Below are 26,997 nucleotides of genomic sequence, written 5' to 3' on the forward strand. Positions count from 1 at the left end.
TTGAAAACCATTTCATGATTTTCTGAGCTCGAGCTGTGTGAATGGCAACCTGAAGCTGAGGAGAGCACTGTATCTCACTCAATTTAAAGTTGTTCTAGTCAGGGTTTCTTTTTTTGTTTTGTTTTGTTTTTGTTTTATGTTATCTTAACCATAGTATGAACTTGGAATAAAAGAACGCAGTGAATGACATACATGCGTGTCTCTATGTGTGTCTATCTGCACGTTACATTTTGGCGTAGTCGGCAGGATCCAAGTGCGACTTCTACATGGTTTAAACCCTGACTTGAAGAGAGAATTAAGGCCAAGTTGAAAGTGTGTTTCCTGGGTGGTGTGCTACATTTCACCTGAACTGTGCTACTGTGTTCTCATAGAAGACACTGATGTTCAACCTGGGCTGATGACACATCATCAAGGATGAAAAGACAAGTTTGTGTTAACTCTTTCAAATAGACTCTTTTATTGAAGTTTGTTTGACAATAATTGTTTGAATGTTTATTTTGTACTTGTGTATTTCACAGAATTTTCACAGTGTTTGTTTTTAGTAGATCGCTGCAGTGTATGTTTTTACACGTGGTGCACTGTAAAATTTTACTTGAAGCTGTTATTGTGTGAATGTAGTAGTATAGGATCCCTTACTGTGTGATAATCTGTTATTAAGGTCACACTGTATGTATTTAGTACTTGAGTGTAGATTATTTTAGTTTAATGCTATTTGTGTACTGCTGGTTCACAATTTCTTTTTGCTGTATATCCTACTATCATGTCTGATACAGAGCAAGCTGCTACTGAGGCTGATGTCCAAGGGATGTTGCAGAGAATTAAAGCATTGGAGTTGGCTGTTACACAAAAAGATGAGGAAGTGGCTGCAGCATGGGCAGATGCTGAAGCATCTAGTATGGAGGTAAAGCGTCTGATTGCTTTGGAACGAGAGACATCTAAGGTCAGTGCAGACTCTGGTACTGGTATGGGAAAGGTGGTGTACATGTCTCCGAGTAGGAAACTTGACAGGTTTCATGACAAGCCTGAAAAAGCCAGTGATCTGTCAGTAGAGGACTGGATTGAAGATGCTCAAGCAGTTATATCCTCCAGAAGACTAGATGTGAGTGAACAGGCTGCATTTCTCATTGAACATCTTGTTGGTAAGGCCAGACGTGAGATACTTGGTCGTGGAGATGCCGTCAAAAGTGATCCAAGTAAGATATTTGCAATACTTATAAGAGTGTTTGGTGACGGTGATAGTTTACCCCAGCTACAGCAACAGTTCTTTGCGTATACACAGTCTGATGAAGAAGACATCATTGCATGTTCCTTGCAGTTAGTTTGTTTGTATGACAGAATCGTACAACTAGATTCGTCATTCAAACCAGGTAGAGAAAGTCAGTTAAAAAGTCGTTTAGCTGAAGCTGTTCGAGATGACAGTTTGCGAATGGAGTTACGAAGACTGAATGCAGATCAGCCAGAACTTAGTTTTTTCGATGCTCGTGACCAGGTTATCAAATTGATGGGTCAAAGGGGCAAATCTTTGAAAGCAAAACGTGAAGCTGCTGTTCGTGAGGTATTAAGCGACCAATCTAAAAGTGATGGAGAAGTTGCAGCACTGGCTCAACAGGTGTCTATGCTTTCAAAACAAGTTGATACCCTCACATCAATGGTACAGAAATTTGTGAAACCTGAGAATCGTTCACCTGTGTCAACTGACAATAAACCTCGATGTTGGACATGTAACTCACCAGATCATCTAAACCGAGACTGCCCTAAGAGAAAGTCCAAACCAAAGCCTAAACCCCAAGATTTAAACTAAACCAGCCTGCTGCAGAGAGCCGTGTGGTAGGTGAGACTAGGATTGATGGAGGCTCATTTATACATAGCGTGGTGGGAGATTGTCCAGAAGCTGTTCTAAAGTTGGGAGGTACAGATGGTGTGTGTGTACTTGACACCGGTGCCCAGGTCTCAACAGTAACGGAGCAGTTTTTTAGAGAATATCTTGTTAAAGCAGAGTTAATAGATGTTGCATCATTTATTAAGTTAACTGGTTCTCAGGGCCTTGATATACCCTACCTTGGTTATGTGGAGCTGTCTATTACTATTTGTAATCATACATTTAATAATTTGGGTTTCTTAGTTGTGCGTGACCCAACCAATACTCCTGTTGAGTCACGAAAGAAAAGAGTACCTGGTGTTATAGGGTCCAATGTTTTTAGGGATATAAGAAATGAATTGGTAGGGCAGTATGGTGATAACTTTAGAGAGAAAATACAAACTGGGCTTAGTGTGAATGAGATTAACTTTCTTTATATACTAGAAGCTTACAAGCCAACGTTTGTAAACAATGAAGAAGTGTTTGCAATTTCAGTGGAGAACAGACCTGTGAGAATTGCTGGGAAGAAACCTGTATTGATTCCTGCTCGTTCTATACGTGTAATTGATGGATCTCTCAGACCTGCTCCCATTGGACAGACATACAATGTGTTGTTGGAGCGAAATGAAGTTCATGTTGCAGAGTTGCAGAGTGGAGTGGCCATTGGTGCAACATATGTGACTGTGACTGATACTGGTAGGGTGCCTATGCAAATTGTAAATTTCAGTGATCGTGATGTTTATTTAACCCCTCGCACCCCAGTGGGAGTGGCTAAGTCTGTTTCTTTAGAGCCAACTATTAGGTTTCATGCTGTGAATGTAAATGAAGTACAAGTGACAGAAGCACCAGGCAGTGATGTCACAGCTCCTGAAGTACAAGACCTTATCTCAAGAATGAATGTTGGTGATGTTAGTCAAGTCCAGAAGAACAAGTTAAATATGCTGATTGATAAATATCAGAACACATTTAGTAAGGATGAGGATGATATTGGATTTTGTGATTTAGTACAGCATCGAATAATTACCACTGATGATAAGCCTGTTAAAGTACCACATCGTAGAGTCCCACCACATCACTGGGATGAGGTGAGGGAGTACTTACAGAAATCTTTAGAGAGAGGTGTTATTAGAGAGTCGTCTAGCCCTTATGCATCACCAATAGTTTTAGTAAAAAAGAAGGATGGTAAGCTGAGGTTATGCGTGGATTATCGCTCCTTGAATATGAAGACTCACAAAGATGCATATCCTTTACCTAGGATAGAGGAAGCTTTAGAAGTACTTGGAGGCGCCAAATATTTCTGTAGCCTGGATTTGGCACATGGTTTTAATCAACTTCCGGTTGCTGAGGAGGACATTGAGAAGACTGCATTCCGTACAGGTACAGGAGGTCTTTTTGAGTATACCAAAATGCCATTTGGTCTATGTAATGCTCCTGCCACCTTTATGAGGTTGATGGACAAAGTATTTGGTGATATCAATTTTCAGACTCTTCTTGTGTATCTTGATGACATTTTAGTTTTTGGTTCTACTTTTGAAGAAACTCTATCGAGACTCGATATAGTACTTTCTCGTTTGACTAAGCTCAATCTCAAGGTAAAGCCTGAAAAGTGTCATTTATTTCACACTAAAGTACGCTATCTGGGTCATGTGGTGTCTGGTAATGGTGTTTCCCCAGATCCGGAGAAAGTGCGTGCAGTTCAAGAGTGGCCTCGGCCAAAATCAGAACGTGAACTACGTGGGTTTCTTGGATTGTCTGGGTATTACAGGAGGTTTATTCCAGAATATGCTAAAGTGGCTGCCCCACTCCACAGCTTACTAAAGAAGCCTGATGATGTCATAGGGAAGTCAACGAAAGGGAGGAAGAAAAGAGTTACTACCAATAAGGGGTGGTCATGTGATGTCAATGAATGTTGGAACCAGTCTTGTGAAGAATCATTTATGGCACTGAAAAATGCACTGACATCCCCTCCAGTCTTGGGCTATCCTAATTTCAAACAGCCCTTTATCTTAGAAACTGATGCTAGTTTTTTAGGGTTGGGCGCTGTTTTGTCACAGAAACAAGGTGATAAAACTGTTGTACTTGGGTATTCTAGTAGAAGTTTAAAACCTAATGAACGCAATATGCAGAACTACTCCAGTATGAAATTAGAGTTGCTTGCATTAAAGTGGGCAATCACTGAAAAATACAGAGATCTTCTTATTGGAGCTGAATTTGTAGTCTATACTGATAACAATCCATTAAGCTATTTCCTGACAACAGCGAAACTAGGTGCCACCGAAACTAGATGGGCAGCTGACCTTGCACAGTTCAATTTCACAGTAAAATATAGGTCCGGCAAGAGCAATGGAAATGCAGATGCTCTTAGTAGAAAAACTAGTCATGGGGATGATTGTTTATCTGTTACATTGGAGGAAATCAGAAGTGAACATTTTGCTGAAAACGCTCTTGATACTCCTGTTTCCACTGTTCTTGAAGACTCCATTCGTGCATGTTCTGAAAGGATGTCTACTGAAGTGTTGCTTAGAGAAGTTCGCGTTAGAACTCAAAACACAGAGCCAAAGACAATTTCTACTTTGCCGTCTATCTCTAAGACCGACTTATCACGTATGCAGATGCTAGATGAAAATATCAGCAGACTTTGGTTCTACTGGAAAACTAGGCACCCTCCTACTAAGCGTCAGCTAATGAGGGAAACCAAACAAGCACGTAAGTTGCTCCGGTGTTGGAAACGGATCATGGAAGATGAAGGTGTGCTGTATCGAATTGTCCATGACACTGGTAGAGAAGTGAAACAACTAGTGCTCCCAGAACAGATCAAGAACCAAGTGTTGAATGCAGTGCATGATCAGGTTGGGCATCAGGCAGCTGAGAAGACAACAGCATTGGTGAGAGAAAGATGTTACTGGCCAGGAATGGTTGGAGAGATTGCCGAGTACTGTAATAGATGTCAACGTTGTACTTTGGCCAAAGCAGGGAAGAGGCTCCATCCCACCATGGGATCCCTGACTGCTTCAAAGCCATTGGAGATACTTGCTATGGACTACACTGTACTAGAACCCAGCTCGAATGGTGTTGAGAATGTTCTTGTGCTCACAGATGTGTTCACCAAGTTCACTCAAGCAATACCAACCAGAGATCAGAAAGCGACAACAGTAGCTCGTGTCTTAGTTCGTGACTGGTTTGTTCGATTTGGAGTACCTCGTAGAATTCATAGCGATCAAGGCCGTAATTTTGAAAGCAAAATTATTCGAGAACTTTGTAACATCTACAATATCACAAAGAGTCGCACAACTCCATACCATCCAGAGGGCAACGGACAGTGTGAGCGATTTAATCGCACTCTCCATGATCGATTGCGCACACTCCCTCCGAAGAAGAAATCAAAGTGGTCTGAGCACTTACCCGAGCTAGTGTATGCATACAACTGTACTCCACACTCATCTACTGGCTACTCTCCTCACTATTTGTTTTTTGGCAGAGAACCTGTACTTCCTGTCGATCATCTACTTGGCATTGATGTGTGCAAGGATGATTGCTCGGTAGATGGATGGATAGCCGATCATCACAGAAGATTAACAAATGCATTTGAAATTTCCTCACGGAAGACTGAGAAAGAAGCTCTAAGAAGAAGAGTCAGGAATGATAGTAAAGCTGACAAAACTGATTTGGAGCTTGGTGCTCGTGTGTTCTTAAAGAATAGAGTGATAGGGCGCAATAAGATCCAAGATAAATGGAATCCTGAACCATATATGGTCATTGAAAGACTTGACACTGGTGGAAATACTTATGTAGTGGAACCTGTCACTGGTGGGCTACCGCGCAAGACTGTACATCGAACTGAGCTGCTAGATTCCAGAAGTCTTGTCAAAGACATGGAAGTTGGCAGTGCCACAGAAGAAGATGTTAAGTCTGAAAAAATATCTGACAGTGACTCTGAAGATGAAGAGTGTGACTTTCGTATTGATAGTGAGACCAGGTGTGAATTGCGTACTATTCCTCCTTCTGCTGAAGTTAATGTGGATAACAATGAAAGGTCTAATCCAAGCATACCTACAAAGCCTCTAATACCTCCTGATAAAGTGGTTGAACAACCAAGTATTTGCCTTAAAACAGAAACCATTGCTAATAAAACTCCTCATGATAGATCAGCGGAAAAGTTGACTAGTTCAGAAAACGTAATAAGTGAACCTCGAAGATCAACTCGTGTTACAGCTGGACAACATTCCAACCCACATAATTTACCAAAATCAGTCATCGAAGAAACTTCTGTGTGTATAAAATATGATCCTAAAATGTTAGCAAATATGGTTCAAAGCCATGCTAATTTGGCCCAGTCCAATATGCTGATGATGCAGATGTTATCTGGGATAAACCATGTTTAACTTTCACAGTAATGTAACGCAAATGTAATTTGTATTGGGTTATTTGCTATTTGAACTTTGTACTTTGTAATTTCTTCTTTGTGTTCAATGAACACGTTTAAGTGTTAATATGATAATGACCCTTTCACAACAGCGTAACGCAACCTGCATTTGGAGCCACTGTATTTGTTCTATTTGATGCGCGTCGTATTCTTAGCGCGTCTTTGTGGTTCCAGTTCATGTTGGTTTAGTTGTTAACTGGTCATGATGTCATCATGAATCTTTTTGATTATTACAAAACTTCTGTTCTGTAATTTCTATTCATTGTTTGGTTGTTGAGGGCACCAACCTTCAAGCAGGGAAGTGTGTGAGAGTGCTGTTTACCCTTCTTGAGTGTGTGAGGGCGCTGTTCATCCTTGAGTGTTATTTATATTTTCTTTAAATATTCATATTTCTACCTTTGAGATGTATTGTAAATTCTTTATTTTTATTATTAATTTCTGTAGAGGATATGTAATGTATTATTTCAATGTATTTTGTAATTTTGAGAAAACACTTCTTTTGCCGAGGTCATGTGACATGACAGACTCCATCTTGTAAACTTCTGTTTGCAAACACTTTTCGTTTGCTGTCTGCAATTTCACCCAGTTTCAATCTTTATCAGTCTCTAGAAGTTTGAAAACCATTTCATGATTTTCTGAGCTCGAGCTGTGTGAATGGCAACCTGAAGCTGAGGAGAGCACTGTATCTCACTCAATTTAAAGTTGTTCTAGTCAGGGTTTCTTTTTTTGTTTTGTTTTGTTTTTGTTTTATGTTATCTTAACCATAGTATGAACTTGGAATAAAAGAACGCAGTGAATGACATACATGCGTGTCTCTATGTGTGTCTATCTGCACGTTACATTGTAATCACTGTCTATTTAAATTAGCTAAACGTTTTGAGCAGTGGCTCTTTATCGATAGAAGAAAATAGTAAAAAATGTATATTTAGAAGACAGGACTTAAGAACGCGCATTACCAGAAGATGAAAAATCTACACAAAGATAATTGAATATAGATACAATTTCTATTTGTTTATCATTGCAAAACCATTTGTCACGATTTTTCAGGCGACCCGCTTTATAGAACACAATAATGTTATTTTTGTTCAGGTTCACTTTAAGTCTTCACTTGTTAAAGTATTTTTTTTTTGCAGATCAATTAGGTTACTGATCATAGAATCACCTGCATACATTAAATGAAATGGCCTTAATATACAAACATATATTACTGGTGCCTGGCCCTGTTTAATGCTGTTTTGGGGTCATTGATATAGAAGCAAACAGAAGTGGAAAGATTACAGAACTCGGTGTAAACCAATTGAAGAATTTAGTTACCCCAGTTTGTGTTTCCGTGGCTGCTTTCACATGCTGATAAAGTTAAGTTGAACAGTTCACCCCGTACCCCGGTTTTTGATAAAATATAAAATAACGTAAATTGCTGCACCCAATCAGATGCCTATTCTTTTTTTAGAACCCACTTTGTTAACAATACTATTGTATTGATTGAACCAGCTAAGACGGTCAACTAAAATATTAGTATAAATTTTGTTATTGCGTTAAACAGCATAATGCCGCGATAAATGGCCGGATTATCAACATCTTCTTTCTTAAAAACCGGATTAATACGTGTGCAACACTCTTCCGGAAAAATCCCGAGCTCAAAGACTTTGTTATAATAAAGAATACATAACATGTCGTGAACTAAATAGACCATTTTCCGTACACTGCGAGAATCACGCGTTATGCGTGAAATCGAACGTAAAAACAGGACAAACAAAGGTCATAGCGTCGTAGTGGCGTCAAACATCGCGTGGGATTCGCCAAACGCGAAAGTATTTTGGGGACATTTCCATGCTTAATAATGTGCTGTCCACATTTGATGATAGGCAATTTCGATTAAGTAAGGGTATTCGGAAGCAATATTCCTCTGTCGAAGATCGGCCGGTCGATGTGAGCTACGAAATAAAGAAATTCGAGTTCAAAATCAAATCGTTCGATTTTTGCGGCAGACGTTCGACGCGCGTCTTTCATGCATCTCGCGAGATCTCGCAATTGTACGGAAAATCACCTATTAGAAGCATGCTTCCAAAATTCAGAGGGTGCTATCTAATCCTTTATTGCCACCTTTTAACTTTAATACTTTTTGCCAAATATACATAGAAATCTAACTATCAAATTCGTATACATTCCGCTAAGAATCAGATTTGCTATATGAAAATGCGGTCATGAGATCTTTTTTGGACGTGCTTGTTTGATTAAGCCACAGTTCCTCAACATGTGACTGTGATTATCCTAAGAAACCATGCGAAATTCTTATAAATTTATAGAAATCTATTAAGATTATTACAAGAATCTTATAAGAAGATTTTTTTTTTCTAAAATGACAAGTTCAACACTGCATCAAAGGCAGCAACAGATGACATATACTTGCACCGTTCCTCGTCTGTTTCGACTAGGCTAGAGAAATAACACGATGTTGAACGCAGAATGAAACTGGTAAAGCAATCACATAATTGAATGATCGGAATTTCCAGTTACGTACACCTGATACGCCTGTGTATAATAAATGCATTTCGTGTGAACTAGTATGTAAGGCATTCAGACACATTTAAACGCCAAAGTCAACTTTTGTCTTCTTTGACAGATCAGTGGCAAATAACGTTAATTTGTTTCAAATTCAAAAATACATAAAGCTACAAGCAACAATGATCGGCTTTTGCCAATAAGCTATTGAATCGACGTTACCACGAATATGTCAGCGGCTGCTAAGAACATACCTACCAACAAACCTTTAAATGTAATACCACCCTTGGTCATGTGACAAAATTGTTCTGGCCATGTGTTCGTTTCTCTAACTGCACGCTTGATCTTTCTCTATGTACATTTGTAATCAGTCACAGTTTTTGTCATATTACAGAATAGCTCATTTACCCCATGCGATTAACTATACATATTAATTTGAACTAGATGTTTATGTTCATCAAAATGCTAATTTGGTTGCTATGAGCGATGGCTTAGTTGCTAGGGTCACGCTCACCTCGTTCCTGTGATGCTGACCTTAGACATCTGGTAGCTTACCTGTTTCTAAAATTGACCGGTTTTCTAGCTTGTATGCATACTAATGAGGTCATGTGACCATCCCCTAATTCCCAAATAAACGAATAAGACAAAATAATAGGACACAGCAAATATGAACAAAATCTGTCATTTAGATAAAAGGTTATGGTGTTTTTTAAAGACCCCTTAAATTAAGAAGAAAAAATGACCCCAAATTATTTTAATATACGGAAAATGATTTTAGGCCGTTATTGAAGAAGATGTGAGAATTGCAGAAAATAAAAAAATAAATGGAAATCTGATATAGGTATCAACATATCAAGTATCGAATCATTCAGGCTAGTAGTTGTCCACAAGAATGTCGAGTTATTAGTGCATTTTCAGCATCTTTCCAAAATTTCTGGGTCAAATAATCACACCACACTTTATGATGATGTCATAATTTAAGTTACAAAATGCCATTCATCACCACAAACACATTTACCAAAAGCAGATCAATCGGTTTTTGGTTTACAGTCCAAACCGATTTGCTTATTTTAGGGAAAATACGATCAACAAATATCAACTAAAAGTACAATGCAGTTCTCGAAATATGATAATTTCCAATTCTGAACTTTCACCTACTTTTGGTCAATTAAAAACTACAATAATAAACACTTATCCTACAAGGAAATTTGGTTTTGACCTGAGAAGTAATTGCATTTTTGGGTCCTCCACATAACGATCCATTTATAAATCACATTCCACACATATTTTCAAATTTTCAGACCCAAATATTAGCAAACGTTGTATCACTATAATACATCAGCAAATGTAGGTCACAGGTCACAATACTTTGTATATGATGTACTTTACGTTACGTTACACTATGCATTACATAACTGTGCTTTACACTACTGTACAGTATGTTACACTATGCATTACATAACTGTGCTTTACACTACTGTACAGTACGTTACACTATGCATTACACAACTGTGCTTTACACTACTGTACAGTACGTTACACTATGCATTACATAACTGTGCTTTACACTACTGTACAGTACGTTACAGTATGCATTACATAACTGTGCTTTACACTACTGTACAGTACGTTACACTATGCATTATATAACTGTGCTTTACACTACTGTACAGTATGTTACACTATGCATTACATAACTGTGCTTTACACTACTGTACAGTATGTTACACTATGCATTACATAACTGTGCTTTATACTACTGTACAGTACGTTACACCATGCATTACATAACTGTGCTTTATACTACTGTGCAGTACGTTACACTATGCATTACATAACTGTGCTTTACACTACTGTACAGCACGTTACACTATGTATTACATAACTGTGCTTTATACTACTGTACAGTACGTTACACTATGCATTACATAACTGTGCTTTACACTACTGTATAGTGCGTTACAGTATGCATTACATAACTGTGCTTTATACTACTGTACAGTACATTACACTATGCATTACATAACTGTGCTTTACACTACTGTACAGTATATTACACTATGCATTACATAACTGTGCTTTATACTACTGTACAGTACGTTACACTATGCATTACATAACTGTGCTTTACACTACTGTACAGTACGTTACACTATGCATTACATAACTGTGCTTTATACTACTGTGCAGTACGTTACACTATGCATTACATAACTGTGCTTTACACTACTGTACAGCACGTTACACTATGCATTACATAACCGTGCTTTATACTACTGTACAGTACGTTACACTATGCATTACATAACTGTGCTTTACACTACTGTATAGTGCGTTACAGTATGCATTACATAACTGTGCTTTATACTACTGTACAGTACATTACACTATGCATTACATAACTGTGCTTTACACTACTGTACAGTATATTACACTATGCATTACATAACTGTGCTTTATACTACTGTACAGTACGTTACACTATGCATTACATAACTGTGCTTTACACTACTGTACAGTACGTTACACTATGCATTACATAACTGTGCTTTACACTACTGTACAGCACGTTACAGTATGCATTACGTAACTGTGATTTATACTACTGTACAGTATGTTACACTATGCATTACATAACTGTGCTTTACACTACTGTACAATACATTACACTATGCATTACATAACTGTGCTTTACACTACTGTATAGTGCGTTACAGTATGCATTACATAACTGTGCTTTATACTACTGTACAGTACATTACACTATGCATTACATAACTGTGCTTTACACTACTGTACAGTATATTACACTATGCATTACATAACTGTGCTTTATACTACTGTACAGTACGTTACACTATGCATTACATAACTGTGCTTTACACTACTGTACAGTACGTTACACTATGCATTACATAACTGTGCTTTACACTACTGTACAGCACGTTACAGTATGCATTACGTAACTGTGATTTATACTACTGTACAGTATGTTACACTATGCATTACATAACTGTGCTTTACACTACTGTACAGTGCGTTACAGTATGCATTACATAACTGTGCTTTATACTGCTGTACAGTACATTACACTATGCATTACATAACTGTGCTTTATACTACTGTACATCACGTTACAGTATGCATTACATAACTGTGCTTTATACTACTGTACAGTACGTTACACTATGCATTACATAACTGTGCTTTACACTACTGTACAGTACGTTACACTATGCATTACATAACTGTGCTTTACACTACTGTACAGTATATTACACTATGCATTACATAACTGTGCTTTATACTACTGTACAGTACGTTACACTATGCATTACATAACTGTGCTTTACACTACTGTACAGTACGTTACACTATGCATTACATAACTGTGCTTTACACTACTGTACAGCACGTTACAGTATGCATTACGTAACTGTGATTTATACTACTGTACAGTATGTTACACTATGCATTACATAACTGTGCTTTACACTACTGTACAATACATTACACTATGCATTACATAACTGTGCTTTACACTACTGTATAGTGCGTTACAGTATGCATTACATAACTGTGCTTTATACTACTGTACAGTACATTACACTATGCATTACATAACTGTGCTTTACACTACTGTACAGTATATTACACTATGCATTACATAACTGTGCTTTATACTACTGTACAGTACGTTACACTATGCATTACATAACTGTGCTTTACACTACTGTACAGTACGTTACACTATGCATTACATAACTGTGCTTTACACTACTGTACAGCACGTTACAGTATGCATTACGTAACTGTGATTTATACTACTGTACAGTATGTTACACTATGCATTACATAACTGTGCTTTACACTACTGTACAGTGCGTTACAGTATGCATTACATAACTGTGCTTTATACTGCTGTACAGTACATTACACTATGCATTACATAACTGTGCTTTATACTACTGTACATCACGTTACAGTATGCATTACATAACTGTGCTTTATACTACTGTACAGTACGTTACACTATGCATTACATAACTGTGCTTTACACTACTGTACAGTACGTTACACTATGCATTACATAACTGTGCTTTATACTACTGTACAGTGCGTTACAGTATATTCACACAAGTGTGCTTTACACTACTGTACAGTACGTTGCATTATGCATTACATAACTGTGCTTTACACTACTGTACAGTACGTTACACTATGCATTACATAACTGTGCTTTATACTACTGTACAGTGCGTTACACTATGCATTACATAACTGTGCTTTACACTACTGTACAGTATGTTACACTATGCATTACATAACTGTGCTTTACACTACTGTACAGCATGTTACACTATGCATTACATAACTGTGCTTTACACTACTGTACAGTATGTTACATTATGCATTACATAACTGTGCTTTACACTACTGTACAGTATGTTACACTATGCATTACATAACTGTGCTTTATACTACTGTACAGTACGTTACGGTATGCATTACATAACTGTGCTTTATACTACTGTACAATACATTACAGTATGCATTACATAACTGTACTTTATACTACTGTACAGTACGTCACAGTATGCATTACATAACTGTGCTTTATACTACTGTACAATACATTACAGTATGCATTACACAACTGTGCTTTATACTACTGTACAATACATTACAGTATGCTAAACAGAACTGTGCTTTATACTACTGTACAATACATTACAGTATGCATTACATAACTGTGCTTTATACTACTGTACAACACAATACAGTATGCATTACACAACTGTGCTTTACACAACTGTACAACACATTATAGTACGCATTACACAACTGTGCTTATACTACTGTACAATACATTACAGTATGCATTACACAACTGTGCTTTATACTACTGTACAATACATTACAGTATGCTAAACAGCACTGTCCCTTATACTACTGTACAATACATTACAGTATGCATTATATAACTCTGCTTTATGCTACTGTACAATACATTACAGTATGCATTACATAACTGTGTTTTACACAACTGTACAGTACATTACAGTACGCATTACATAATTGTGCTTTATACTATTGTACAATACATTACAGTGTGCATTACACAACTGTGTTTTACACAACTGTACAATACATTACAGTATGCATTACATAACTGTGCTTTACACAACTGTACAGTACATTACAGTACGCATTACATAACTGTGCTTTACACAACTGTACAGTACATTACAGTACGCATTACATAACTGTGCTTTATACTATTGTACAATACAATACAGTATGCTAAACAGAACTGTGCTTTATACGACTGTACAATACATTACAGTATGCATTACATAACTGTGTTTTACACAACTGTACAGTACATTACAGTACGCATTACATAATTGTGCTTTATACTATTGTACAATACATTACAGTGTGCATTACACAACTGTGTTTTACACAACTGTACAATACATTACAGTATGCATTACATAACTGTGCTTTACACAACTGTACAGTACATTACAGTACGCATTACATAACTGTGCTTTACACAACTGTACAGTACATTACAGTACGCATTACATAACTGTGCTTTACACAACTGTACAGTACATTACAGTACGCATTACATAACTGTGCTTTACACAACTGTACAGTACATTACAGTACGCATTACATAACTGTGCTTTACACAACTGTACAGTACATTACAGTACGTATTACATAACTGTGCTTTACACAACTGTACAGTACATTACAGTATGCATTACACAACTGTGCTTTATACTATTGTACAATACGTTACAGTATGCATTACACAACTGTGATTTATACTACTGTACAATACATTACAGTATGCATTACACAACTGTGCTTTACACAACTGTGAATTGCATTACTGTACAATACATTACAGTGTGCTTTACACAGCTGTGCTTTACATTACTGTACAATAATTACTGTATTGATTAAACAATTGTGCTTTACACAACTGTACAATACATCACAGTGTGCTTTACACAACTGTGCTTTATACTACCCTGGAGTACGTTATAATGTGCTCAACAACACTATGCTTTATAATACTGTACAATGCTTTACGGTATGCATTCTACAATTGTGCTTTACACAACTGTACAATACTAGTACATCACAGTGTGCTTTATACTACTGTACAGTACGTTTCAATGTGCGCAACAACACTGTGTGTTATACTACTGTACAGTACATTACAGTATGCATTACACAACTGTACACTATCTTACAGTGTGCTTTATACAACTGTGCTTTATACTACTGTAATATAGCTTAAGATTTTTGTTTGGGGTCGTTCGTTGGGAGCAGTAGTCAGACATAAAAAACTTCTAAAAATAAATAAATAAATAAATAAATAAATATAATTATTGTCTATTAATTATAATGTAATGATATTGTTTCAATCTGATTGGTTTATAGTGTGATTTACATAACTATATATACAGTACAGTAGTCGTGTTCAGGCTACACCAAGTATGGGTTAATATTCTCATTTGTTTGCATATCGGCTATATCCAATTGCGTTCACCCACGGGGGAGGGCGGTTATCACAGGCCAACAAATGCCCAATCAAATATACAATCTTTTCAACTATAGAAGGTATACATGTTAGTTCTATTTATTTGAATACCAAATAGTTACGAATATAATAGTAAATCTTCCAAATAAACATACATAGTACAATGGCGTTTTGGGCGCTTAGCCCGAGCTCAGCGTTCATGCACTCTTCGTTAGCCCGTGCTAAGGATTTGGGCCGTGTCTTAAAAACGGATCAGATTCAACCCGTATTCAGCGTTTCTTGGCCCGTGCTAACCGTTCTCTCACGTTTTCGTAGCATGGGGTTACCCCTACGTTTTAGCCAGTGCAAAGGAGCTGAGCGCGGACGCAACTAGTGTCACAAATTAGTGTTATTATGTGTGAATTATTATAATATGAGAATGTACAAATTATGTAATGTAAATGTCCACTTAAACCCTCAATGTTTATAGCATTAAAATATGGAAAAAACACGAATATCACGTGACCATGATAGCCATACATTGCGAAGCACCTAGTATGGCCGTTGAATGATTTTACTCTTGTGGTCAGTTCGATATTTTCTCAGTGAGGTATATTTTTGTTGGTCAGTACCAATCTAATATATGTAGATGACTTCCTTTTTTTTTTTTTTTAGTTTTTAGCCTCATTGATGTCAAAAATTAACTACTGATTTTGAATGTTATTTTGGATTTATAATTACATAAATCATACTTTCGGTTTCAGTTTTAACTTTAACACTTGAGAAATAATTTCAATAGCACGTATTCCTCCTGTTGCTGCTGTGGGAATGTTAAAAGTAAATGTTTTTTTAAATTTTAAACACGCCTCGTAAACGAGCATGATGTGGCCCAAAAACAAATTAAATTCCGATTGATACTTAAAGGGAGGTGGTCGTCGCGCTGCGCATGTGCGACATTTGTGTTGATAAACATTGATTTTTCCACAATCCAATGCGCTCTTTTAATGAAAAGTATGAGGTTTGACCTGGGCGCGACCTGCACCGCCGTTGACTCTTTCGATAACTCCAATCACCTAAAAACACCCCATTAAAACTTGGTAACGTCTCAGTTTGTACTCGTTGATCTGCGCAACAGTCAAAGTCGCCATTTTTGTTTACACGAGACCCATATATCTCGCGCATGCGTGGCACAACGACTACCACCCTTTAAGTTTAGAAGGTTTGATTGGGTTAGCTATTTTGGCAGTGTGTATAGTATGATTCTTTTTGTGATCTGACTTTGGCAAGGGGTGCAATCAATATTGGTCGCGTCAACTACAACGTTGAATACTAAAGAGTTGATAGCTAATTGTCGCAGAATGTAGTCTGATTTTGTCTTCATATTAAATAAAATAAAATGAAAATAAATCGTTTTATGTGACATTATTTTTTTCACTGTATTGCTTGCAACTGATTGGAAACTGTTGATCGTGTAAGACCTAATTGTTATGTATTTATTAATTGGAGTTTTATTAGAGAAGCTTACATTCGAAGCTAACATTCCAAGTTTACATTTCTCTGAAATGTCATTGTTTGAAATATACTGCAAGGTGATACACTGTACAAACCACAGAGGCGAGACGATACACGTGGCTGTTGAGGTAGTAGCGGTAATATATAGTACATTTAGTGACTCGCCCGTCCCACCCAACTGTGCAACACGTACATCTATGGGCTCCGTGAAATTTCGCGCTAAACAAATTTTCCAAATTCAAAAATATACATATCATGAGTGCATATATAATAACACTTCAACTTTCGGAATTATTTGTTATCAAGTTCATGAAAGTCTGACTGACCACGATCTCATTGCTCCAATTAGTGTATCAGCGAGACCATGGTCAGCATGAATTTCATACTTGGTAAATAACTTTCATCCACTGTTTATAATTGAGACGGAAAGTATACGTCTTGCAAGTATAAAGCCATTCTACTGATTCGAAAGCTCTTTTAAAACCAATAGTCAAATGTTTGACCGGAATATTTGGTTCCTATGATTATTCCAGAATATGTTGTATACTAATCCCACTACATCGCCAGTGAATCTATTCGCGACAAATAACGATTGGTTCTAGTGAATTATGTCGGGCAGCATTCATTCTTTTCTTCTAGCCAGACGCTAATCGGGCCTTCATATGTGATATTTTTGTAATTAACTGGCGGACTTTCCTTTTCTTTTTTGAAAGAGTTATAACTCCTTTTTTTGGCAGTTACCTTTTTCAAGATGATTTTAATGATGAAGTCCATCATTACCAGGTGTTTTATTTGCAGGAAAAGTTGTCATGGCTGTATGTGCGTCTTCTAAGCTAATTTTTGTTAACAGCGTATTACCTATTTATAAGTTTGTGAAATTGATATAATTACTACATACGATGTCTGTGTCTCCACAGAATGTATTTATACTTATGATACAGGGCGATGATATTGAAATTGACACGCAGTGACAATATGTCGCTGGGAATAACACACCGTCAAACCTCTTTCGTATTAAAGAGTGTATAATTATTATTATTTTTAGATTTTATACGTAATGTTGTACCGTCGGAAAGAAGTCTGGCAAAATGACCAATTGTACACTAGTGATCACTTCACGGGTCAGGAGGTTGATCATTAGAAAATCTGGAAGAGAAAATGTTTTTTTCTTTCTTTGTGTATAATTTGTATGTTTCAACAATTAAAATATACTAGTAGTTTATTTTGTTTTCTAATTTTCCATGTTCAATATGTTTCCAACATTTCCTCTGTGCAAAGTATTTTTTTTTCTCATAATCTACCACCCCTAGTTTTTATTGATTGGTCCCTATCTTTTGACTAAGGGTGGTGGTCACTTAATTAAGTGAAATGTAAACACCATTTAATATGTAAACACAGAAACGCAGTTGCGTTTGCATATTAATTTTGAAATGTACTTGTAATAGTGTCAGCAGTGACAAATAAAATTGGATATCATAAATGAATGAAGTAATCTGTTATTTGGAGATTAATCGATAATATTACACAAGTAAGGCACTTCGGCTTATTTCGTGTAGTTCAACTTCATAACTCTTGACCAATAATGGTCAAGTTGAGTAATGATAGTTAGCAGTTGTCCCTTGAACCAATCAGTGGGTTCGTTGTATATCACCATGAGGGGAATCCAAAATGGCGTCACCGTCAAGCTTGCTATGAAATCTCTTTGATTTTAACCGGTATTTCGATCTATGGTATTCTCACTCCGTGTTGAAAATATATATTTTACATTCTCAGTTCATTATGACGTCCGTTCACTTTGTCGTGCACCCACTTCCTGGAACAGAAGACCAACTAAATGACAGGTACGTTTCGTGTCGTTACAGAACCGAGTTTTGCTGGTGGATCAGCTGTTCACCAAAACCGTTTGTCGTAATATTTACTCACCAGGTCTTGGGAGCTTCGAATATTCGAGATTCACGCATATATTTTACCCTGAAACCCAGATGATCAGTGTTTATTGAGTTTGGTTGGAAATAGTGCCCTTCTTTTGACCGAATATGCGTTTTTCCCAGTGCAATCCGAATTTTCGTTTGTTTTCCCAACATGGCGACTTTCATTGTTGTAATATATATTTATATTCGCCGGTAAAGTATTTGATTTGATGTCGATACCACGCTATCAAGAGAACAATTTGAATCAAAACTGCTTTCCTTAAACACTGCTAAGCCACTATATTCAGTACAAAATAGGTCAAATACTTAAAATGTCTTCTTCCTGTAATATATTCGGGTGTTTTAGAAATCAATACACGTGCCGTCATAGGCAGTAGACATGTTTGGTCGCGTGACTTTCTAATAGTTAGTTAGTGCTTGGATGAATGTAGATTGTGAATTTATATATACACGGTACGACTACGTTTTTGTATTCGTGTTTACTATAAAATTAATTAATTACTAGTTGCAATGTGAAGTTTTGCATTACCATGTCTAAAATAAAGACTGAATTTTAAAATGTAAAGTTTGTGATCCTAAATTTGCGATTGTAAAGTTGAAAGTGACATTCAATTAGGCATCATCTTGTTCTGACTTAATATATTTTATAACAAGGCCATTTGCTTCCAGGAAGGGGAAAACACATTAGAGACTGTTCAGTCTGTTTCGTTTCTGTGTTGGATGTGACCCAAGAAATGTCTCACTTTAGTCAGTGGATGAAAGATTTAAAGTTAAATGTTTAATGAAAACCTATAAAATAGATTTTAAATTTAATTTTTATATGAGCTGCCCAGATGAATAGTAATGTTTTGCAAAATGTCCAAAACTTGTATTTTATTTTAACTAATGAATATATTACGCAAGGATATTGAGATAAGTTTGTACATGTACCTATATTATTACCGGTAATCACATGACACTAGTATAATAAAGCCTGATGTCATCATGCTGTTTATAACTGGCATCAAGAATTAAATGAATTAATTACTTCTTAAACTAAGAGGTGACACAATGAAATTCAAACTATGTTGATGTTTTTATTTTCAGATTGAGAGAGGTGGCAGAGAAGATCAATAGACAGGGATCAACAAGGTAGTCCAGATATTTTGCAATTTTTGTACAGTTATCTTATTTTTGTAGCCAGGAATGTTCTGTATTCCACTTGCTATATGCCACTGTCAGAACTCATAATACGTTACTGTGTTAATCACAGGTTTGATTCGTTGATTCATGGTATGATCATGGATCAATGAAACTGGTGTTGACATAAACATTTGAGATGATTAAAATGTTGCACATAGCATTTAAACTATGGTACTCTGTGAATATAGATCCTAAGGATATTTCATACTGTATGACATTTACATAAATGTGAATAGTAATGAGAAATGACTACAATGTGCAAGTAGGACTGCCTTGCCTGTCTTATAGGAATGGTGGAACACTGCACAGTTACTGGGCTACTATTTTTGCTCTAACAGTTATTGTGACAATAGACCATTTTCCCAGCGGCACGTGTAAAATCGAACATAAAAATCAGGACAAACAAAGGTCATAGCGTCAAACCATCATGTATTATTCGACGAACGTGAAAGTAGTTTTCGTGTATTTTCGCACTTACGAATGTGCTATATACTGTGTATATCTGAATACCATACTCGCCTCTGAAAGTTCCACATCTTATAAAATAAGAAATTCAAGTTCGAAATCAAATCATTCATTATTTGTGACAGACATTCGGTCTTGGCCTTTCACGCAACTATGCAAGTTCTCGCAGTGAACCAAAAAATTATCTATGTAATGATATTTTGTTGCTCTTTGAAAGTTGATAATAATTTGAAGGCATCTGTAAAGTCATTGTGACGTCTTTGATGAACCACAGTGAAAAGTTTACTAATCTAAATTTGACAATTGTTTTTAACTAGCCCAATTCATAAAACTTCCCCTGAAATTAAATGTTTTAATTTTGCCTGCTAAATTTTGCATATTTCATGTATTTTTCTTTAATTTCTTTGTTAATATTGGACCACTTGGCATAAATTACCTTTGGTTACAGATCTTGCTCAACATTTTTGAAAAAGTGTAGAGAAAATTAAATTATGGTGGTTTATTTTTTGAAACGGGAGTGCCGGTTGGTCATGAATATCAATGAGTATATGAATATTAATGAGCTCGGTCACAGTGCGAATATTTTTTTTTATTGGAGTTAAAACAATATGTTTCACAATTTAGAAGAGTTTGAATTTAAAAATGAAATGTATTCGAAATGCAAATGCTGCAAACTAAAAACAGAAACAAATAAATTATTGTTGCAATATTAATGTCTATTGTAATAGGTTGAATGAAACGCATTTGAAAAGTTTCAGACAGGAATATGTTCACGACTTTCATGATTTTATTTACTCCAAAAACATTCTCCTTCAAAAAATCGACCATGTAATTATGTGGCGTATTGTTCTAATTTATTATTCATACCATCAACTTCTCAACATTTTCATTCACAGTAATGGACGAACACATAAAACTTGCAAATGATTATCAAAGTTACGACGTGACATAACTTACTTGTGCGATGTTATACAGCGGTTATACCAATAATTCTTCTACTCCGTAGTGATGCCAAATGTCACTTCAATTGATTTTGAAGCTTTCAATTTAAAGACAGCGTCTATCGTCAGAAAGTATTCACTTACAAACAAAGAGGTGCTAATTTCACAAAATTGACTAGCCGCTATCACATCATACAACTAGGTCTATTGTTTACAAATTATAGTTCATGACTGGCAGGATGTGTGTCGGTTCGCAAGTACTAGTTATAATAACAATCGGACAATAGTCCTGGTCGGAAGCGTTTCCGCGGTGGTCGCTAATTCCGAGTGCCGGTCGGGGTCGACCGCCGCTGACCAGTGTGGCGAGATCCCTGGGAGCAATTGCGTTGTATACATTTACATTATTTATGTATGACAATGTGTTGATTAGCAGAACATTATCAAACCGCCTGCTGAAAGCTTCCATGGAAAGCAGTAAAATTGCATGGGAAAGAATGGCGTAAGCAGATGATGTGTTAATGTGTTAATGTATTCCAGTGTTAGAAACTAAGCAGAATTGAAATCTAATTTCCTGACTGTTCTGTTTTTGTAGTTCAACTATTCCAGCATTGAAAAATCAAGTGATCAGAGACATAGCACTTGGACCTAACCATGTTGCTTTTTTATTAGAGGTGAGTATTTAGCACCTTTATTGCACTGGTCTTTTAGTCTCAGTTCAGGCTGCATGGAAGTACTATTTTGCCCTTCATCCTTCCTGATGTTTGTCAGAAATGCAGATGTCTGCAGTAGGTATCAGTGAAACTCGACATGTTGATAAGAATACCATAAAATGTCTAATTAAGGCCGCTGCCTAATTAAAAAAAGGGAAATTCTATCATTTATTTCATACCACAAAGAGGGGATGTGTCTTGTATTGATTTTTTTTTTTTCTGAAACTAAATCCAAAATATGTAAATTGGATGTAAGGTGTTATTGCCCATATTAAATGAGAAATTCAGTGTTCTCCCCAGGCCTTTCAAGCACCGCGGGCCCGCGTCACTTACACAAATAGTCGCGTCGCTTTCGTTTCGCCCGCGATTCTTGAAATCCTTTTCGCGATGCTTAAGTTGTTGTATTGTTTACAAGTGTCAGCCTCGTCTTGCACATCTTTAAAACAATAACATGTATTGATCGAAGGGTAATCCTGCCTTTGTTAGCCTTACAAAAACAGTGATAAAACGGAAGTCTACAGGAAGTATGTCAAGGGGATCAGGGCCTGCAAAGTAGTAATTTGCCCATTGCGTCGGGAAGATCTACCCCGATTTGCTGCACTGCAGATAATTGCGGTTTTTACTACTCCATCGCCGATGACAAAATTACCAAGAATTAAAAAAAAAAAAAGTAAAATTAAGTCGAATTGGGAAAAAATCGTAAATAAATGGAAGCAAAAATTATTCAACTGCAGACGAGAGGGCCAAAGAAAAAACGAACCCTGACCTCTAGAAATACCTCATTCATCGAGTGCCTCATTACCTAGGAACGCCACTGAAGCGACGTAACGCATGGTGTGACACCGAGACCAATGCATGCTGGGTTACAAAGGGGATTCCGATCGAGGTAACAAAGATGGCGGCGCTAAGTGCATGTTTTTCCACGATGTTTAAAAACAACATCTCGTTGGCGATTTTGATGTAATTTCTAAGATAATCGTCAATGAATTGTTTTAATTAACAAAACATTCTAAATTTGTGTATTTTTAAACCAAAAAGTCAGGGACAGATGATCGCAACAGCAGCAGAAAATACCCATGGTGATCGTAGTGTTACGCATAAGGTATAGATCATGGTTAGTAACCGTGGTATAGATAGATGAATGGAAAATCGCTGACATGAGTTTTGAAATGCCGTTGTAGAAAATAAATTTCATTATTGATTTATTAATTTCTAAGTCACACTTCGATAACCCGCAATCTGGCAGACTTTACAAATTTAACCAAAAAATGTTTTTCCCCGCGTCATATGAACTGACAGTGACATGGGCATTAAAACTGACTGTACTTGTTGTACACAAAATAATGATGAACCAGTTACCTCCATGGATAACAATATATTCATGACAATACATTTTTTGCTATTCTATTTCAAACTTTTGACTTGATGCACACACAAAATACAATGAAGTGATATAAAATGATATAAAATATATGAGCTATAACAAATATCTCTTCTTTATTGTAGTTAATGTATCACAATGTTTGTTGGATAAACAAATTATTATGCAAATGAATTATGCAAATTAGATGCATTGTTATGCAAATTACCTGCAACGCTTGGCATGGAGTCTGGGGAGAACACTGGAAATTAATTTATTAATGCAGCAAAATGCCATTGTTCCTGTTTTTTTAAAGCATCTAAAAACTAAAATAAGCAACGAAATTATTATTTTTAATTTTTTTTTTTTTTTAAATGGTAATTTTAATTAAATTAGATTTTATCATGCCATGGCCATTGCTGTCTATTTGCATTCAAGCCTTGGTTTGACAATTACAGAACTTATTGATAGCAAGTCTTGCAGTGAGGTTAAAAGCGGGGCTTGGAATGCAAATTAGCCAGCAATGGCCGCTGCATGATAAAATGAATTAAGTATGCTCAAAAACAAAGGGTCATAGGTATCTCTTCTCAACTTTCAAATACAGTATAGACAAGGACTATAACATTTATGTCTTGTCTTTATCCATTGGCTACTAAGTTTGAAATCTTGGTGGCTGGAATTTATTATGTTTTACAAAGACATATTAATTAAACTGTAAAGAATTAATCAATATTCAGATACTTATTCAATGTTTCTAAATCAGTTTTGACAGCTTTGTTGAGATGTTCCCTGCAATATATACAAAACACCTTTGTTGTATTTTACCCACTAAAACACGCAAGACCAATGACTTTAAAGAAAAAGTCAAGGCTAAGAACACAATACTCCCAGATAAAAGAGCTGGGCAAATGTAAGAACATGCAATTTACAGTTTTTTTATATCACTTTTCATTCTTTAGAAATTCAGCTTTTCATCAATTTATGTACCCATAATTCCTTGCTTGAGAATCAAGATGGCCGACTACTTAATACTGATAAAAAGTTGAATATCTAGAGAATGAAAAGCGAAAAACTGTAAATTGCATTCTCCTACATTTGTGGAGCTTTTTCTTGAGGGGTCATTGTGTTGTTCGGCTTGACTTTTTCTTTCAATTTCCTCCCATCTCAGAACATTGATCAGTGCTCTCCAAGTAATGCTCGCTTATAAAGTGACCGCATAGTTACTGTCAGCACTTGCTCACCAACGTACATCAGGTGGAATTGTTTTTAAACCATAGCAAAGAGTAGTGGCCAAACCTTGCTATTGTTTCAAGTATTGCTTTTGAGTCAAGATATAAACAATGACCACTGGAAATCTGCAAGTTGTTATCAAGTATATTCATGGCAATAGTCAAAAAGTAAGGGACGACGTCAAAAGATCGATGTCGGATAAAAAACTTAATTCCTTTAGTTTTTTTCCACACACCCCCACTGCAACTTAATTGATAAATATTGGTCATGGCGTCAGACTACATTCACCATTAAATACAAATTGATAATCGGACAGTAGTATTGCGTAGCAGTTGGTTGTCGGGTGGGTGTAAAACAACTTTACAAATGCATTTGACGCACATATTTACTCTCGAACAAAACCATTTTCTCGTCTTGGATGTTTTGTTTTTTTTTCCCTTTCGGTTATTTCTGTCCATGATTGGATAGAAAAAAAACGAACTACAAATACTCCAAGATTGTTTTGACTTCATTAAAAAATAAAATTGTTTTTGTAGGATGGAAACTTTTTGAGCTCAAAACCCATCACCCCCCCATCCCCAAACTAAAGCAAATAAGTTTTTTATCCGACATCGATCGTTTGACGTCATCCCTAAACAGTGAGACATATTGCTATTATTTTTTTTTATTCCATGCAACATATCATAGCTGACCTTGTATATTTTCTACAATATAATGCAAATATTATTTGTACTTGACTTTGTGAATCGAACACATTGCATTTCATGCCGCAGTTTATTTTGAGAACATATAAAATCACCAACTTTAAACTGAGCATTGCGTAAAATATGGATTTGATTTCAACAACTGCAAATTATTATATTCATTTGTTTTTATTTCTAAAGATTGTAATTGGTAAACATGTTTCAATTAAAAAAAATAAGAACTGTGAAAAACTGTACATAAATGACAAAATATTGTACGCAAATGATATCCAAATTAATATGCAAATGCATGCAAATTAGGCTGCCTACCAGCTATTTTGGAACACTGCTGATTGTTAGCTTTCAATCCGATCATACTGTTGCAAATTCATCAAAAAGAAATATGTGGATAATGAAATATGCAAGCAGCATGTGAAATGTGTTGAATTGTGGGTGAAAGTGCACCACTGAGTGCTGACAAGTTGTATTGTTTATTTCAGGATGGTCGTGTATGTAGAGTCAGCTATGCTATTAATATAGATAAACTAGACTTAACAAAAGATGTCAGCAGAAGGTAAAATATTAATACTTTTCTATTGTCTTTAACTACTATACTATTCAATTCTGTTTTATTAGCTCCGCTGTCGACTTTGCAGAGCTTATCGTATGAATGATTGTCTGTCGCTTCAGAGTTTGATTCAAGATGGCTGTTCATCATTTGCCTGCGAGAAATGTATTATGAATATCATAGGCACAAATATACTGGTTGTCTGTCACAAGTGTAAATAATTATTCAACACTAATGTTGACAGTTGCTGAAAACTGGATGGGGACTGGTCTTGTTTGTGAACATATGTCCGGATATTTTGTCTATGAAAGGGCATGCCTAGACCAATCAGATTTCACACATTCATCAGATATATTGGACAATGCACATGCTTTTTTGCCACCATCAAATCTAAAATGGCCGACATGTCTAAACTAGTCAAGTTTGAACACACATACATTACATATGAGGTCATATAATACAAACACGGACTATGTCATTAATGACCTGTGTTTTAATATTTCAGAACTTATTGTGAAAAATTAAATAGACTATTAACTATTCACAATTTTTATAATTGTAGTTCTAAAGCAAAGACAAGTACAACCGGACGTGTGTTATGGAGGTCAAGTTCACGCAGTGGGGACAGTCCATGGTTACTTCTTGGTTCTGAAGGAAGTGGTGGAGTTGGCGCTTCTCTGGGGTAAGTTTTCTTTTCATTAGCACATTCCATAACTTTTGTCAAGATTACTACCATAGTGTTTATGCTCTTAAAATAACAATCAGACGTTACAAAAGGAAGCAACATAAGAATCCTAATTTGTATTTTAGTCGCTGGGGTTCTGGAAGCGGTGCTTGCACGTCACGCACCAATGTCAGTAGCTCAAGAGCACCAGCACGCAACAGAGGACGTGTGGTACGTGCCGTGCAGACAAGAGGACGAGGTGCACAGGGAGTGATTGTTGGGTCCCGGCCTGTAGTACCTGCCTCTGTTGTACCTGAGGAGTTGGTAGCTCAAGCACAAAGTGTTTTACAGGGTAAAAGTAGAGCTGCTATCATCAGAGAATTACAAAGGACTGTAAGTATATTTAGAATAATATACATTGTAG

The 26,997-nt window shown here is 36.3% G+C and overlaps 2 protein-coding genes across 2 annotated transcripts in view; both read left to right on the plus strand.

Annotated features, from left to right (window-relative positions):
- Positions 1 to 704: 704 nt before the first annotated feature.
- Positions 705 to 1,938, plus strand: LOC146734436 (uncharacterized). The gene has a single exon (XM_085507633.1). It carries the CDS (start codon positions 761 to 763, stop codon positions 1,799 to 1,801), a length of 1,041 nt encoding a protein of 346 aa, XP_085363759.1. The 5' UTR covers positions 705 to 760; the 3' UTR covers positions 1,802 to 1,938.
- A 16,560-nt stretch (positions 1,939 to 18,498) lies between these two features.
- Positions 18,499 to 26,997, plus strand: part of LOC100367082 (E3 ubiquitin-protein ligase UBR5-like) — a 57,706-nt gene continuing 49,207 nt past the window's right edge. The window contains exons 1-6 of the mRNA XM_085507853.1: positions 18,499 to 18,680; positions 19,857 to 19,901; positions 21,951 to 22,029; positions 25,842 to 25,915; positions 26,472 to 26,591; positions 26,720 to 26,966. Of these exons, the coding sequence (XP_085363979.1) occupies positions 18,619 to 18,680; positions 19,857 to 19,901; positions 21,951 to 22,029; positions 25,842 to 25,915; positions 26,472 to 26,591; positions 26,720 to 26,966 (627 nt within the window). The 5' untranslated portion in view covers positions 18,499 to 18,618. The remainder of the gene's footprint in view (positions 18,681 to 19,856; positions 19,902 to 21,950; positions 22,030 to 25,841; positions 25,916 to 26,471; positions 26,592 to 26,719; positions 26,967 to 26,997) is intronic.

This window comes from Saccoglossus kowalevskii, chromosome 14, assembly GCF_978046115.1.
Source record: "Saccoglossus kowalevskii chromosome 14, keSacKowa6.1, whole genome shotgun sequence".
NCBI classification, from domain to species: domain Eukaryota; kingdom Metazoa; phylum Hemichordata; class Enteropneusta; family Harrimaniidae; genus Saccoglossus; species Saccoglossus kowalevskii.